Source organism: Choloepus didactylus, chromosome 10 (genome assembly GCF_015220235.1).
Source record: "Choloepus didactylus isolate mChoDid1 chromosome 10, mChoDid1.pri, whole genome shotgun sequence".
NCBI classification, from domain to species: domain Eukaryota; kingdom Metazoa; phylum Chordata; class Mammalia; order Pilosa; family Megalonychidae; genus Choloepus; species Choloepus didactylus.
This window is the reverse complement of record NC_051316.1, coordinates 38,900,563-38,915,741: the sequence shown is the minus strand read 5'-3', so window position 1 is coordinate 38,915,741 and position 15,179 is coordinate 38,900,563. Positions and strand designations below refer to the sequence as shown.

At 35.9% G+C, this 15,179-nt stretch overlaps 1 protein-coding gene across 4 annotated transcripts in view; it reads left to right on the top strand.

Moving 5' to 3' along the window:
* Positions 1–15,179, top strand: part of VPS13A (vacuolar protein sorting 13 homolog A) — a 275,242-nt gene that overhangs the window by 115,046 nt on the left and 145,017 nt on the right. For all 4 annotated transcript variants that reach the window (XM_037798536.1, XM_037798538.1, XM_037798537.1 and 1 more), the window contains exons 30-33: positions 2,109–2,236; positions 2,620–2,789; positions 3,347–3,564; positions 4,268–4,500. In XM_037798536.1, the coding sequence (XP_037654464.1) occupies positions 2,109–2,236; positions 2,620–2,789; positions 3,347–3,564; positions 4,268–4,500 (749 nt within the window). The remainder of the gene's footprint in view (positions 1–2,108; positions 2,237–2,619; positions 2,790–3,346; positions 3,565–4,267; positions 4,501–15,179) is intronic.

Sequence of the window (15,179 nt, the reverse complement as noted above, 5' to 3'; positions counted from 1 at the left end):
GTAATATTTTTAGGAAGAAGTTTAGCAAAAATCATGGAAGACCTGAAAAAATATCATACACTGATGAGAAAAACTAAAGGCGGTGCAAATGTGTGGAGAGATACAACCATGTTCTTGGAAAGTTCATGAAAATTCAGTATTGTTAAGATATCAATTCTCCCCAAATTGATCTATAAATCCAACATAATCCCAGTCAGGTTTGTTTGTTTTTTTAAATGCTGTGAAATGAGAACAAGATATACTCTACCTAATTTCAAAACTCAGTATAGATCTACAATAATTGAGGCAGTATAGTATTGGCATAAGGATGAACAAATGGACCAGTATAACAGAGTGGAGTCCAGTAGACCCAAAAATATAGTCAATTGCTTTTCAACAAAGACTAGTTATTAGAGAAATGATAGATTTTTTAAAAAAACAAATGGTGCTGTCAGAACTAAATGTGGGAAAAATGCAATCTTGTGCTTTCACACCTTACAGAAAATTAATTTTGAAATGGATCAACAATATAAATTTAAAAACTAAAACCTTCCAAGTTTCTAGAAGAAAATATGGAAGGCTATCTTCATGTCCATGTGATAGCCAAAGATTTCTTAGAAAGGATACAAAAGTACTAGTCATAAAAGAAAAACTTTATAAAGTAGACTTCATCAAAATTTTAAACTTCTGCTCTTTGAAAGATAGTTTCAAGGTAGTGAAAAGGCAAGCCTCAGCCTAGGAGAAATATTCGTGATACTTCTGTCTAACAAAGTTCTTATATCTAGACTATGTAAAGAACTAGAATTCAATAACAACTTTAATGAAACAAAATAACAACCAGAATATTTGGTTATAGGGTAATATGCATATGGCCAGTGAACACATGAAAATTATCAGGAAAATACAAATTATAACCATGATAGGATTTTACTTCATAATTTACTAGATTAGTAAAATTTTGAAAGAATGGCACCACAAATGCCAACAAAAATATGAAACACCTAGAACTCATACATATTGCTGTTGGGATTGTGAAATAGTATAACCAGTTTTACTAAGGGTTTGACAAATTCTATGACAAGTTAATTCTGGGCCCTAGTACACATTCCCCTCTTTCCCCATGAGTGTGTGTGTCCACAAAAGAACTTGCTTAAGAATATGTACAGAAGATATTAATAGCCAAAATCTGGAAACAACTTAAATATCCAGCTACAGAAGAATGGGTAGATTGTTCATTTTCATACTGTGTATTTTTGTAGAGTGGATGACTACTTAGTCATAAGAAAGAATGAACTGCTTACATAAAACAGCATGGATCAATTTCAAAAACATGTTGACAGAAAAGCAAACCACGAGAAAGTATAATCTGTATTATTCCATTTATATGGAATAATAGACAAGATAAAAATAATCTATGATGATTTAAATTAGAGTAGTAGGGAGGTTGGGGATTGACTGGAAAGGAGGGTATAAGGTAACTTTCTGGTGTGATGCTTGTGTTCAGTATCTTAATTTGAATGTTAGTTGCTAATTTTTTAGATAAATCACTATGTAAATTTTAACTCAATTAAAAATAAGTTACCTGGTATGGCGGTACTTGTCTCTGGAGTTGGGTAGAATAAGAATTGGGAATTGCTCTGTTTCATGGTTAGCCCATTTTATATACACTAAATGCATATAAAGCTTTGATTCAAAATATAAAATGTTTAAAAATAAGAAATGTTGGATCTGTTTAGCTGAACAGTTTTAAAAAATAGCATCTAAACTATCTTGTTTGGTTTGGTTTCTTAAAATAAAATTTGAGTTCTGAACTGTGTGCCAGGATTCTGTGCATTTTACACATGCTATTTTACTTAATCCTCAAAACAAACCCAGTTTGTTCTCTTACACCCCTTTTAAGGAAGAGGAAACAGAGACGTCAGGTGCTCGATTAGTAATCCCAAATTATGATGGAGTCCTAAGCCAGGGTTACTGAGTTCAACATTTGAAATTTTTTAATCCTTTTTATTTTATTGAATAACATTTTACTATACCTATTAAATTAACAATTCTGTTAAATCTGCTTCAAAGTTTGATAAGCTAACTTTAATGATTTTATTTTTTTATTCAATAATTTTAATTTTTCCAAGGGACAACTGTAGTGACAGCTGCTGTGGTAGAAGTACATTCACGTAACTCTCAAGTTAAGACAACACTAAATATGAGTTTCAGAACTGACTACCTCACCATGGTATTGTATAGTCCAGGCCCTGAACAGGTAAGTCAAGGAGGAAAAGAAAAGATATTTTCATTTGGAGAAAATGATATAAGTAAATATTTATTAAAATAGCAATTGCTTGTATTTCATGTATATTTTGGACTTTCTGTTCCTCTGAGAAAAATGGTTGTCCCTTTCACTTTAATGATAAAATAACTTAAGTCATTTCTGTTAAAGAGTTATCCTTCATAGAGCCAGTGATGTGCCAAATAATTTTTTAAAGTTAAAGTTACTGTTTCTTTTTAACATTTCTTTAGAGAACCTTGAAAATTTTGATGTTTCATGTAATATAATCAGAGATAATAATTTTCAGTAACTCATCTTAAAATATGCAATACGCCCATGTTTTAGAATAATTTTTGTATTGATTTCGTTTTCTACAGACTTCTTTTATAGATGTCCGGGATCCTTCTCTGAAACTTGCTGAATTTAAATTGGAGAATATTATAAGTACTTTAAAAATGTATACGGATGATTCAACATCATCTTCCTTCTCGTTAAAAAACTGTATTCTAGATGATAAAAGGCCTCATGTCAAGAAGGCAACACCTAGGTATGTATTTTAATAGTATTCTGAGTTTTCACTTGAGACATTGTTGATTTATTATTTTACAGAACTTATCCCCACGTTTGCATCTTCATTTTCTGGGTACATCCTAATTTCTTCAAAGATTCAATTCAGATGCATCATGGTACTTAGTAACATTTTTAATGACATGGTTCAGTTAGGTGCTATTCTTGCTGGATGATTGAAGATAGGTTGAATAAATGGAAATAATCAGTGCATTTAAATTATGGGGAGGATATTTCGAATTAATCTCCATTCTCTGATTTAAATTGTTATTGTTAACTCATGCAAATTGTAATGTGAAGTGCATGAAAATTGAAAAGTATGCTGAGTTGGAAAATTCTAATAATTTTTTAAAGGCACACTTCTTAATTTTTTAAACATTTGTGTTTTAGAAGTTTTTAAGTCCGTTATTTGGAGTATTTTGTGGCTCTTCCCAGGAGGCATAACCTTGGAATACTGATATGTTACCAGTGATTTTACTGATACGTTTGGTTATTTCTAAGGTACTCATACATGGGAATTGTTATTTTCTCTTTCAGAATGATAGGACTGACAGTTGGGTTTGACAAGAAGGACATGATGGACGTAAGATACAGGAGAGTCAGAGATGGTTGGGTGACTGATGCAGTCTTTCAGGAAATGTATATTTGTGCAAGTGTGGAATTTCTACTGACAGTTGCAAATGTGTTTCTTGAGGCGTACACTACAGGCAGTGCTGTAGAAACCAGTGTTCAAACATGGCCTTCGAAGGAAGAAGGTTAGTTATTGACTTTAATACTTAATATCTATTATTGATGTACTGTAACATCACACCGTGATTAGCCTTCCAGAATGATTTGGGTAAGTGCATTAATAAATTAAAATCTTCAGTTTTCAGAGGTTAGAAGAAAACTTAAATGTGTTTACTGGGAAGATGTGCGGTTTGCATTTTTTTTTTAAGGTGTGACTATTTATTGGGTTCAAAAATTAAGAGACCTACATTTGAATAAGTAATTATACTTTGCTGCAGGAAGTAATTTGAAATAATTTGTTGGAGGAAGAAAATAAGCAGGGAGAATAATTAATCAACCATTCTTTTTAATAATTAAAAATAGTATTTTAATTTATGGTACTCATTTTTTGTTTTATTTCTTTTTAGCATGGTTTTTCTATTATCTTTTTACATATTTCATTCATTGTAGTATAGTGGAAAGAGTTGAGAGTTGGTAACTGTATTCGATTCCAGCTCTGCCATTAAATAGTGGAAATTTTTTCCCACATTTTTTAATGTTCTTATGGCTACAGGTTCTTCACTTCTTTATTAAGGTATTGCAGTAGATAACTTTGGGATCTAAGATTCTTTTATTTTACTTTTTAATCAGAATGAAAAATTTTCCTATAAATAATAAATTATTCATAAATAATAATAGAAAATATTTATAAATATTTCAAAACGCTAATTGATTTTATTTATATTTTAGTACCTGTACAAGAATCAGAGAAGTGGGAAATTAATATTATTATTAAAAATCCTGAAATTGTATTTGTGGCTGACATGACAAGAAATGATGCCCCTGCCTTAGTCATTACCACACAGTGTGAAATTTGTTGGAAAGGTGACCTTGAAAATGATACAATGACTGCTGCAGTTAAAGATCTCCAAGTGAGAGCATGCCCATTTCTTCCAGTCAAGAGAAAAGACAACATCACTACAGTGAGTTTACTCTTTAATTTACTGCTTAAGTGTAGATTTTAGTTTAGATTTAGTATGTACCACTTTAGGACATAAAAACTACTTATATACTTTCCAACCATGCTCTGTAAAATGCCTTTGTTTTGAAAGCCTAATCTAGATTCCTGTTACACTAGCTTTGAAATTCTTTTTCATAATTTCAATTGCTTTTCATTGTTGTCTCTCTTGTATGTATTTGTTGGAGTATTTTCACTAAGAAATTGCTTTCATCTTGACACTTTTCAATCAAGATATTACTCTGCTTTTCTGTCATGTCAATTCCAAACTGCTGTTTGGCTTTTAAGACTTTACCAGTTATTTACTATGTTATTTCAGTTTTAATTATTTTTATTTTTTGTTCTCCTCTCTGGTCGTTTTGCTCATATATGTGTTTTTTCTCACTGTGAATTATTTGAACCTATGACCATTTGCTTGGGCCCATTTCATGTTTATGTTTTATGCTCTAGTAATCCCTTGGCCTTCCTCTTCATCATAACTTTTCTTAAAATTTATTTCTTCAGAGACACTTTTTCAAGTTAACTCTCTGACTCCAGGGTTCTTAAAAATACTTAAAAAAAGCTTCTAGGCTTCTAAACCAGTAATAGATGCATAAATGTTATAAATATTACCAAAATAGAAATCTAAGCTGTATTTTGTTATAAATAAATACATGTATATTGGTTAGGATATAAGATGGAACTTTGCTGTCATTTGCAAAACAGCTGACTCACCACTACATCTATTTTTCTTGCCCTTGAAAAGGAGAAAAGAAAGGAACTAGAAAACGGAGGGCAAGGGCATACCAATTCTCTTTTAGGTTATGATTTGGAAATTTTACATATTGCTTCTTTTCACATCCTTTTTGTCTTGAACATAGCTGCATGACCACACTTAACTGCAGTAGAGATTGGAGAGTGTGGTCTTTTTTCTGAGCTGCCATGTGCCCAGATAAGACTTCTATTGCTGTAAAAGAAAAGGAGAACAGACACCAGGTGACAACTAGAGGTCCCTTCCACAGTCCCCCCAAAGGTTTCTTCCTTTGTGCAGATAAGTTCTACGTGTATTTCTTCTCACCCATAGAACATATTCACCTTCTCAGAAAATAGAATCTCAGCACAGGAGTTCAGTATGTTTGGGTGATAATTCTCTTGTTGAGACTGTATATGCCACATACTCATATACTGTACCTTTTTTTCTTGTTATTCAGTAATCCTCAGTTTGGGGCAGTTTATAGTAAGGAGTTTATAGGACCTCTCGTAGGCTCCTGTAGATGGGTATAAGATTGCTTCTTTACAGGGGAACAGTAGCAGCAGGAAAGGGATGCAGCAATAGTTTAAATTACGTAAAATAGGAAGCAGCAAGGCAAGGGTGGGAGTATGAAGGGGAGAATAATGATAGCATTCTCACAAGAATCGTCATGGTTGTAGTTGGAGGCAATAAAAATAATACCAGAGGAAAATAATTCCAACAATTCTTCAAAATTAAGTTGAACTGTATGCACTGTATTATGGCCATTGGCATAGTATAACTTGGGCATAAACATGTTTAATGTTAAGAACTAGCTGCATTTTCAATCCTAAGTAAATTAATTTGACTTGAATATATAGAATTTCATAAGGACCAAAGCTTTCACTTTTATTTTGAGAGGACATAAATAAAACTCTTGGTTTTAATTGTACCAAATGCCAATTGAAATTTTTCACATGATAACAGTGCTTTCACATGTATTTTTAATTGTATTTTTGTTCTTGTTTTGTTTTTGCCTTCCTCAAGATGAAGAGAGAACATAAATTTTATGTTGACAATCTAGCATTTTTAATTGTAAAATAGTCATAATTCCCTATTCCTGAAAGTTGAGAAATAGTATACTGAATTTTTAAGTCAAGTACCAATTATCTTGCTGATTTATTAAAATAATAGATTTTTTGTAATTTCTTTGAGAGAGTGGGTTGGATGTATTTTTTTTTTTTTAATCTTTGTGTGGCAGAATTCTAAGATGGTTCCCATGATTTCCACCCCCATGGTGTATGTGCCCCATGTAATCCCCTCCCTAGAGTGTGATGCAAGACTAGTGAATATGATTAGATTTTTAATCATTAACTTTGAGATAACAAAAGGGAGATTATCCTGGGTGAGTCTTGAAAGAGCAAACTGCCATGTTGTGAGAGGATCATGCAAGAGGAACCTAAGAGTAACTAGTTGTTAAAAGCAGTCTCTGGCAGACAGCAAGAAAAAGGGGAATCTCAGTGTTGTGGCTGCAAGGAACTGAATTCTTTGAATACCTTGAAGGAACATAGAAGCAGCTTGTTTCTTTCCATGTGAGGATGCAACCACCAGGCACCTGATTTCAGCAAGATTCCCGACCCATGAGAACTAGAAGACAATAACTTTGTGCTGTTTTAAGTCACTAAATTTGTGATAATTTATTACACACAAATAGAAAACAAATACAGATTTTCATACCAGAAGTAGGATGTGGGTGTAACCGAAATCTAAAATGTGGGAGCAGCTTTGGAACTGGTAGTGGGCAGAGGCTAGAGGAGTTTTGAGAAGCTTTATAAAGAAAGCCTGAATTGTGTTGAACAGACTGTTGGTACAAATATGGTTGTTGAGGATGCTGCCAGTGAGGACTCAGAAGAAAGAACTTGTTACAGCATTGCTTGTAGGACAGGTCTAGTGATGATGACCTCCCTCATATTTTGTTTATCTGGTAATGTTTTCAGCTTCCCTTGATTTTTTAAAGGAAAACATGCCAAGTAAAAAATTCTTGGTTGGCAGCTGTTATCTTTCAGCACTTTAAATATTTCATCCCACTGTGTGCTTGCCTCCATGGTTACTGATGAGAAATTGGCACTTAATCTTATTGGCACTCCCTTATACATAACTCGTTTGTTTTTTCTTGCAGCTTTGAGAGCCCTCTCCTTCTCCTTGGCATTGGACAGTTTTATTACTCTTTGTCTAAGCATGGTTCTCTTTGAGTTTATCCTGTTTAGGGTTCATTGGGCTTCTAGAATGTGCATATTCATGTCTTTCATTTAATTTGGGAAGTTTTCTGCCATTGTTCTTTGGAATATTCCTTCTGCCCCTTTCTCTTTTTCTTCTCCTTCTGGGACTCCCATATTGTACCTAGTAGTACACTTAATGGTGTCCTATGTCTCATAGGCTCTGTTTGTTTGCTTTTTAAATTCTTTTTTCTTTCCACTCCTCAGCCTGAATGATATCACTTGTCTTGCCTTTGAGATCACTGATTCCTTATTCTGTTGAAAACTCGGGAATTTTTCATTTCAGTTGTCGTGGTCTTCAACACCAGTATTTTTCTGTTTGTTTCCCATTGAGAATATCAAAGAGATTCTCATATTGTTCATTCATTGTGTTCCTAATAGTCTTTGGTTTCATCTGTGTTTTCCTTGAGCATATTCAGGATAATTTTTTTTTTAATTAAATCTTCATTTTATTGAGATATATTCACATACCACGCAGTCATACAAAACAAATCGTACATTCGATTGTTCACAGTACCATTACATAGTTGTACATTCATCACCTAAATCAATCCCTGACACCTTCATTAGCACACACACAAAAATAACAAGAATAATAATTAAAGTGAAAAAGAGCAATTAAAGTAAAAAAGAACACTGGGTACCTTTGTCTGTTTGTTTGTTTCCTTCCCCTATTTTTCTACTCATCCATCCATAAACTAGACAAAGTGGAGTGTGGTCCTTAAGGCTTTCCCAATCCCACTGTCACCCCACATAAGCTACATTTTTATACAATTGTCTTCGAGATTCATGAGTTCTGGGTTGTAGTTTGATAGTTTCAGGTATCCACCACCAGCTACCCCAATTCTTTAGAACCTAAAAAGGGTTGTCTAAATTGTGCATAAGAGTGCCCACCAGAGTGACCTCTCGGCTCCATTTGGAATCTCTCTGCCACTCAAGCTTATTTCATTTCTTTTCACATCCCCCTTTTGGTCAAGAAGATGTTCTCCGTCCCACGATGCCAGTCTACATTCCTCCCCGGGAGTCATATTCCATGTTGCCAGGTAGATTCACTCCCCTGGGTGTCTGATCCCACGTAGGGGGGAGGGCAGTGATTTCACCGTTCAATTTGGCTTAGGTAGAGAGAGAGCAGGCCACATCTGAGCAACAAAGAGGCATTCGGGAGGAGGCTGTTAGGCACAACCATAGGGAGGCCTAGCCCCTCCTTTACAGCAGCCGTCTTCCCAAGGGTAAAACCTATGGTAGGGGGCTCAACCCATCAAACCACCAGTCCCCTGTGTCTGTGGTCATGTTAGCAACCATTGAGGTGGGGTAGGCCAATACCCCTGCATTCTCCACAGGCTCCTCAAGGGGGCTCTACATATTTTTTTCCCTTTTTTTTTTTTTTAACTTTTTTTTTTCTTTTTAAATCAACTGTATAAAAAAAAAAAAATACACTAAAAGAACATTTCAAAGAGACCATAACAAGGGAGTAAGAAAAAGACAACTAACCTAAGATAACTGCTTTACTTCCAACATGTTCCTACTTTACCCCAAGAAAGTTACCTAATATAACGACATTTCTGTGAACTTGTTCCTACTATATCCATCAGAAATCAACAGACCATAGTCATTCCTGGGCATCCTCAGAACATTAAATAGCTTATCTGTTCTTCTTGGATTATTGTTCCCCCTTCCTTAATTGCTCTCTATTGCTAGTTCCCCTACATTCTACATTATAAACCATTTGTTTTACATTTTTCAAAGTTCACATTAGTGGTAGCATATAATATTTCTCTTTTTGTGCCTGGCTTATTTCACTCAGCGTTATGTCTTCAAGGTTCATCCATGTTATCATATGTTTCACGAGATCGTTCCTTCTTACTGCCGCGTAGTATTCCATCGTGTGTATATACCACATTTTATTTATCCACTCATCTGTTGAAGGACATTTGGGTTGTTTCCATCTCTTGGCAATTGTGAATAATGCTGCTATGAACATTGGCGTGCAGATATCTGTTCGTGTCACTGCTTTCCGACCTTCCGGTTATATACCGAGAAGTGCAATCGCTGGATCGAATGGTAACTCTGTATCTAGTTTTCTAAGGAACTGCCAGACTGACTTCCAGAGTGGCTGAACCATTATACAGTCCCACCAACAATGAATAAGAGTTCCAATTTCTCCACATCCCCTCCAGCATTTGTAGTTTCCTGTTTGTTTAATGGCAGCCATTCTAATCGGTGTTAGATGGTATCTCATTGTGGTCTTAATTTGCATCTCTCTAATAGCTAGTGAAGCTGAACATTTTTTCATGTGTTTTTTGGCCATTTGTATTTGCTCTTCAGAGAACTGTCTTTTCATATCTTTTGCCCATTTTATAATTGGGCTGTCTGTACTATTGTCCTTGAGTTGTAGGATTTCTTTATATATGCAAGATATCAGTCTTTTGTCAGATGCATGGTTTCCAAAAATTTTTTCCCATTGAGTTGGCTGCCTCTTTACCTTTTTGAGAAATTCCTTTGAGGTGCAGAAACTTCTAAGCTTGAGGAGTTCCCATTTATCTATTTTCTCTTTTGTTGCTTGTGCTTTGGGTGTAAAGTCAAGGAAGTGTCCACCTAATACAAGGTCTTGAAGATGTTTCCCTACATTATCTTCTAGGAGTTTTATGGTACTTTCTTTTATATTGAGATCTTTGGTCCATTTTGAGTTAATTTTTGTGTAGCGGGTGAGGTAGGGGTCCTCTTTCATTCTTTTGGATATGGATATCCAACTCTCCCAGCCCCATTTGTTGAAAAGACCATTATGACTCAGTTCAGTGACTTTGGGGGCCTTATCAAAGATCAGTCGGCCATAGATCTGAGGGTCTATCTCTGAATTCTCAATTCGATTCCATTGATCTATATGTCTGTCTTTGTGCCAGTACCATGCTGTTTTGACAACTGTGGCTTTATAATAAGCTTCAGAGTCAGGGAGTGTAAGTCCTCCCACTTGGTTTTTCTTTTTTAGAGTGTCTTTAGCAATTCGAGGCATCTTCCCTTTCCAAATAAATTTGATAACTAGCTTTTCCAAGTCTGCAAAGTAGGTTGTTGGAATTTTGATTGGGATTGCATTGAATCTGTAGATGAGTTTGGGTAGAATTGACATCTTAATGACATTTAGCCTTCCTATCCATGAACATGGAATATTTTTCCATCTTTTAAGGTCCCCTTCTATTTCTTTTAGTAGAGTTATGTAGTTTTCTTTGTATAGGTCTTTTACATCTTTGGTTAAGTTTATTCCTAGGTACTTGATTTTTTTAGTTGCTATTGAAAATGGTATCTTTTTCTTGAGTGTCCCTTCAGTTCGTTCATTTCTAGCATATAGAAACATTACTGACTTAGGTGCATTAATCTTGTATCCTGCTACTTTGCTAAATTTGTTTATTAGCTGTAGTAGCTGTATCGTTGATTTCTCAGGGTTTTCCAGATATAAGATCATATCATCTGCAAACAATGACAGTTTTACTTCTTCTTTTCCAATTTGGATGCCTTTTATTTCTTTGTCTTGCCGGATTGCCCTGGCTAGCACTTCCAGCACAATGTTGAATAAAAGTGGTGACAGCGGGCATCCTTGTCTTGTTCCTGATCTTAGAGGGAAGGCTTTCAGTCTCTCACCGTTGAGTACTGTGCTGGCTGTGGGTTTTTCATATATGCTCTTTATCATATTGAGGAAGTTTCGTTCAATTCCTACCTTTTGAAGTGTTCTTATCAAAAACGGATGTTGGATTTTGTCAAATGCTTTTTCAGCATCTGTTGAGATGATCAGTTGATTTTTCCCTTTCGAATTTTTAATGTGTTGTAATACATTGATTGATTTTCTTATGTTGAACCATCCTTGCATGCCTGGAATGAACCCCACTTGGTCATGGTGTATGATTTTTTTAATGTGTCTTTGGATTCGATTTGCAAGTATTTTGTTGAGGATTTTTGCATCTATATTCATTAGGGAGATTGGCCGGTAGTTTTCCTTTTTTGTAGCATCTTTTCCTGGTTTTGGTATTAGATTGATGTTAGCTTCATAAAATGAGTTAGGTAGTGTTCCATTTTCTTCAATGTTTTGAAAGAGTTTGAGTAAGATTGGTGTCAGTTCTTTCTGGAAAGTTTGGTAGAATTCCCCTGTGAAGCCATGTGGCCCTGCGCATTTATTTCTGAGAAGATTTTTGATGACTGATTGGATCTCTTTGCTTGTGATGGGTTGATTGAGGTCTTCTATTTCTTCTCTGGTCAGTCTAGGTTGTTCATATGTTTCCAGGAACTTGTCCATTTCCTCTACATTATCCAGTTTGTTGCCATACAGTTGTTCATAGTATCCTCTTATAATTTTTTTAATTTCTTCAGGATCTGCAGTTATGTCACCTTTTTCATTCATTATTTTGTTTGTATGGGTCTTCTCTCTTTTTGATTTTGTCAGTCTAGCTAGGGGCTTGTCAATCTTGTTGATCTCAAAGAACCAACTTATGGTGATATTTATCCTCTCTATTGTTTTTTTGTTCTCTATGTCATTTATTTCTGCTTCAATCCTTGTTATTTCTTTTCTTCTACTTTGTTTTAGGATTGGTTTGCTGTTCGTTTTCTAGCTTCTTCAGTTGATCCATTAGTTCTTTGATTTTGGCTCTTTCTTCCTTTTTAATATATGTGTTCAGTGCTATAAATTTCCCCCTCAGCACTGCTTTTGCTGCATCCCATAGGTTTTGGTATGTTGTGTTCTCGTTTTCATTCGTCTCTATATATTTAGCAATTTCCCTTGCTATTTCTTCTTTAACCCACTGATTGTTTAGGAGTGTGTTGTTTAACCTCCAGGTATTTGTGAATTTTCTAAGTCTCTGATGGTTATTGACTTCTAATTGTATTCCATTGTGGTCAGAGAATGTGCTTTGAATAATGTTAATCTTTTTAAATGTATTGAGGCTTGTTTTATGTCCCAGCATATGATCTATTCTGGAGAAAGTTCCATGAGCGCTAGAAAAGTATGTGTATCCTGGTGATTTGGGATGTAATGTTCTGTATATGTCTGTTAAATCTAATTCATTTATCAGATTGTTTAGGTTTTCAGTTTCCTGATTGGTCTTCTGTCTGGTTGATCTATCTATAGGAGAGAGTGATGTGTTGAAGTCTCCCACAATTATCGTGGAAAGATCAATTGCTTCCTTTAGTTTTGCCAGTGTTTCTCTCATGTATTTTGTGGCATCTTGATTGGGTGCATAGACATTTATGATTGTTATTTCTTCTTGTTGAATTGCCCCTTTTATTAGTATGTAGTGGCCTTCTTTGTCTCTCAAAACATCCCTGCATTTAAAGTCTATTTTATCTGAGATTAATATTGCTACACCTGCTTTCTTTTGGCTGTAACTTGCATGAAATATTTTTTTCCATCCTTTCACTTTCCATTTCTTTGTGTCCCTGTGTCTAAGATGAGTCTCTTGTATGCAACATATTGATGGTTCATGTTTTTTGATCCATTCTGCGAATCTATATCTTTTAATTGGGGAGTTTAATCCATTTACATTCAATGTTATAATCGTGAAGGCATTTCTTGAATCAGCCATCTAATCCTTTGGTTTATGTTTGTCATATATATTTTTCCCCTCTTTCTATTAATATCCTTTATTGTACCCATACCGAATCTCTTTAGTACTGAACCTTTCTCCAGGTCTCTCTGTCCTTTCTTTGTTTCTCTGTCTGTAGGGCTCCCTTTAGTATCTCCAGTAGGGCAGGTCTCTTGTTAGCAAATTCTCTCAGCATTTGTTTGTCTGTGAAAAATTTAAGCTCTCCCTCAAATTTGAAGGAGAGCTTTGCTGGATAAAGTATTCTTGGTTGGAAATTTTTCTCACTCAGAATTTTAAATATATCATGCCACTGCCTTCTCGCCTCCATGGTGGCTGCTGAGTAGTCACTACTTAGTCTTATGCTGTTTCCTTTGTATGTGGTGAATTGCTTTTCTCTTGCTGCTTTCAGAACTTGCTCCTTCTCTTCCGTGTTTGACAGTGTGATCAGAATATGTCTTGGGGTGGGTTTATTTTGATTTATGCTATTTGGAGTTCGCTGAGCATTTATGATTTGTGTATTTATGTTGTTTAGAAGATTTGGGAAGTTTTCCCCAACAATTTCTTTGAATACTCTTCCTAGACCTTTACCCTTTTCTTCCCCTTCTGGAACACCAATGAGTCTTATATTCGGACGTTTTATATTATCTATCATATCCCTGAGGTCCGTTTCGAGTTTTTCAATTTTTTTCCCCATTCTTTCTTTTATGCTTTCATTTTCCATTCTGTCATCTTCCAGGTCACTGATTCGTTGTTCAACTTCCTCTAGTCTTGTACTATGAGTGTCCAGAATCTTTTTAATTTGGTCAGCAGTTTCTTTAATTTCCATAAGATCATCCATTTTTTTATTTAGTCTTGCAATGTCTTCTTTATGCTCTTCTAGGGTCTTCTTGATATCCTTTGTATCCCGTACTATGGTCTCATTGTTCATCTTTAGTTCTTTGAGTAGCTGCTCTAGGTGCTGTGTCTCTTCCGATCTTTTGATTTGGGTGCTTGGGCTTGAGTTATCCATATCGTCTGGTTTTTTCATATGCTTTATAATTTTCTGTTGTTTTTGGCCTCGTGGCATTTGCTGAACTTGATAGGGTTCTTTTAGGATTTGTAGACCAATTGAAGTCCTTATCTCTAATTTATCAGATCTACAGCTTCGTGGAGTACACTTTCTCTAACTAACCAGCAGGTGGCGTCCACGAGCCACCTGTTCTCCACAAGGCAGTTCTCCCTTGCTTTGCCTTTGTGGTGAGTGGGGGAGGGAGTCTTGTGGGGTCCAATTGGTGTACCAAGCTTGCGTGTGTAGTTGATGTTGCCCACCCTGTATATGGGGCGTGTTTCTGGGCAGTCATGGAGGGGGGTGGCTCTAACAATCAAATCTCCCTGGTGATCCTGGAGTTTTAAAGCTGCTGCAATAGTCTAATCCTTCAGTTCAGTCCTGCCACAGTTTGTCTCTGCCACTGACCCACAAGTCCTTGGTATTGGAGTATGGCTCCTGAGACTTGCAAGTGGGTCCCTCTTCCAGGCCGTGCACCCACTGGTCCTCTTTTGAGGGATGACTGTGCTATGTCACTGGTGAGTGCTGTCCCCCCAGGGCGGTTCTGGGCTCTGGGCTGTGTAGGGAGTCTCCCAGTCTGCTGAAATCATGGCTGAATGGGGCTTTGTTAATTCACACTGCTCCACCTTCCTAACTCTGGAACAATCAGCTGAGGTTGCAGGGAAGGCTAATGTCCACGCCCAGTTTTGTGGAGTGTGCCTGTTATTTGAAGCACTTCTGTCACACTGGGTTGTCTGGGGCAGCTCTGGGCTATGGGGCTGGCAATGGGCAGGAGTGTTTCCTGTCCACCAGGATGATGGCTGTGAGCGGACACCCCCCTTTTCTTGGGAAGTTGTGGTGTTTAGTGAATTTTCTCAGCCACTGGATAATTGCCTTTTGTCTCAGAGCTCTCTTAGTTCTGCTCTTGTCTTGACATGCCCAAATTGAAAGTCTTTGAAGCTTTCTGTATTGGGCTTCTTAGAGTAATTGTTTTAGAAAAAGAAAAAAGGATTTAAAAAAAAAAAAAAAAGGGCCCTCCTCACAGATCTAATGGGTTATTGAAATGCTAAG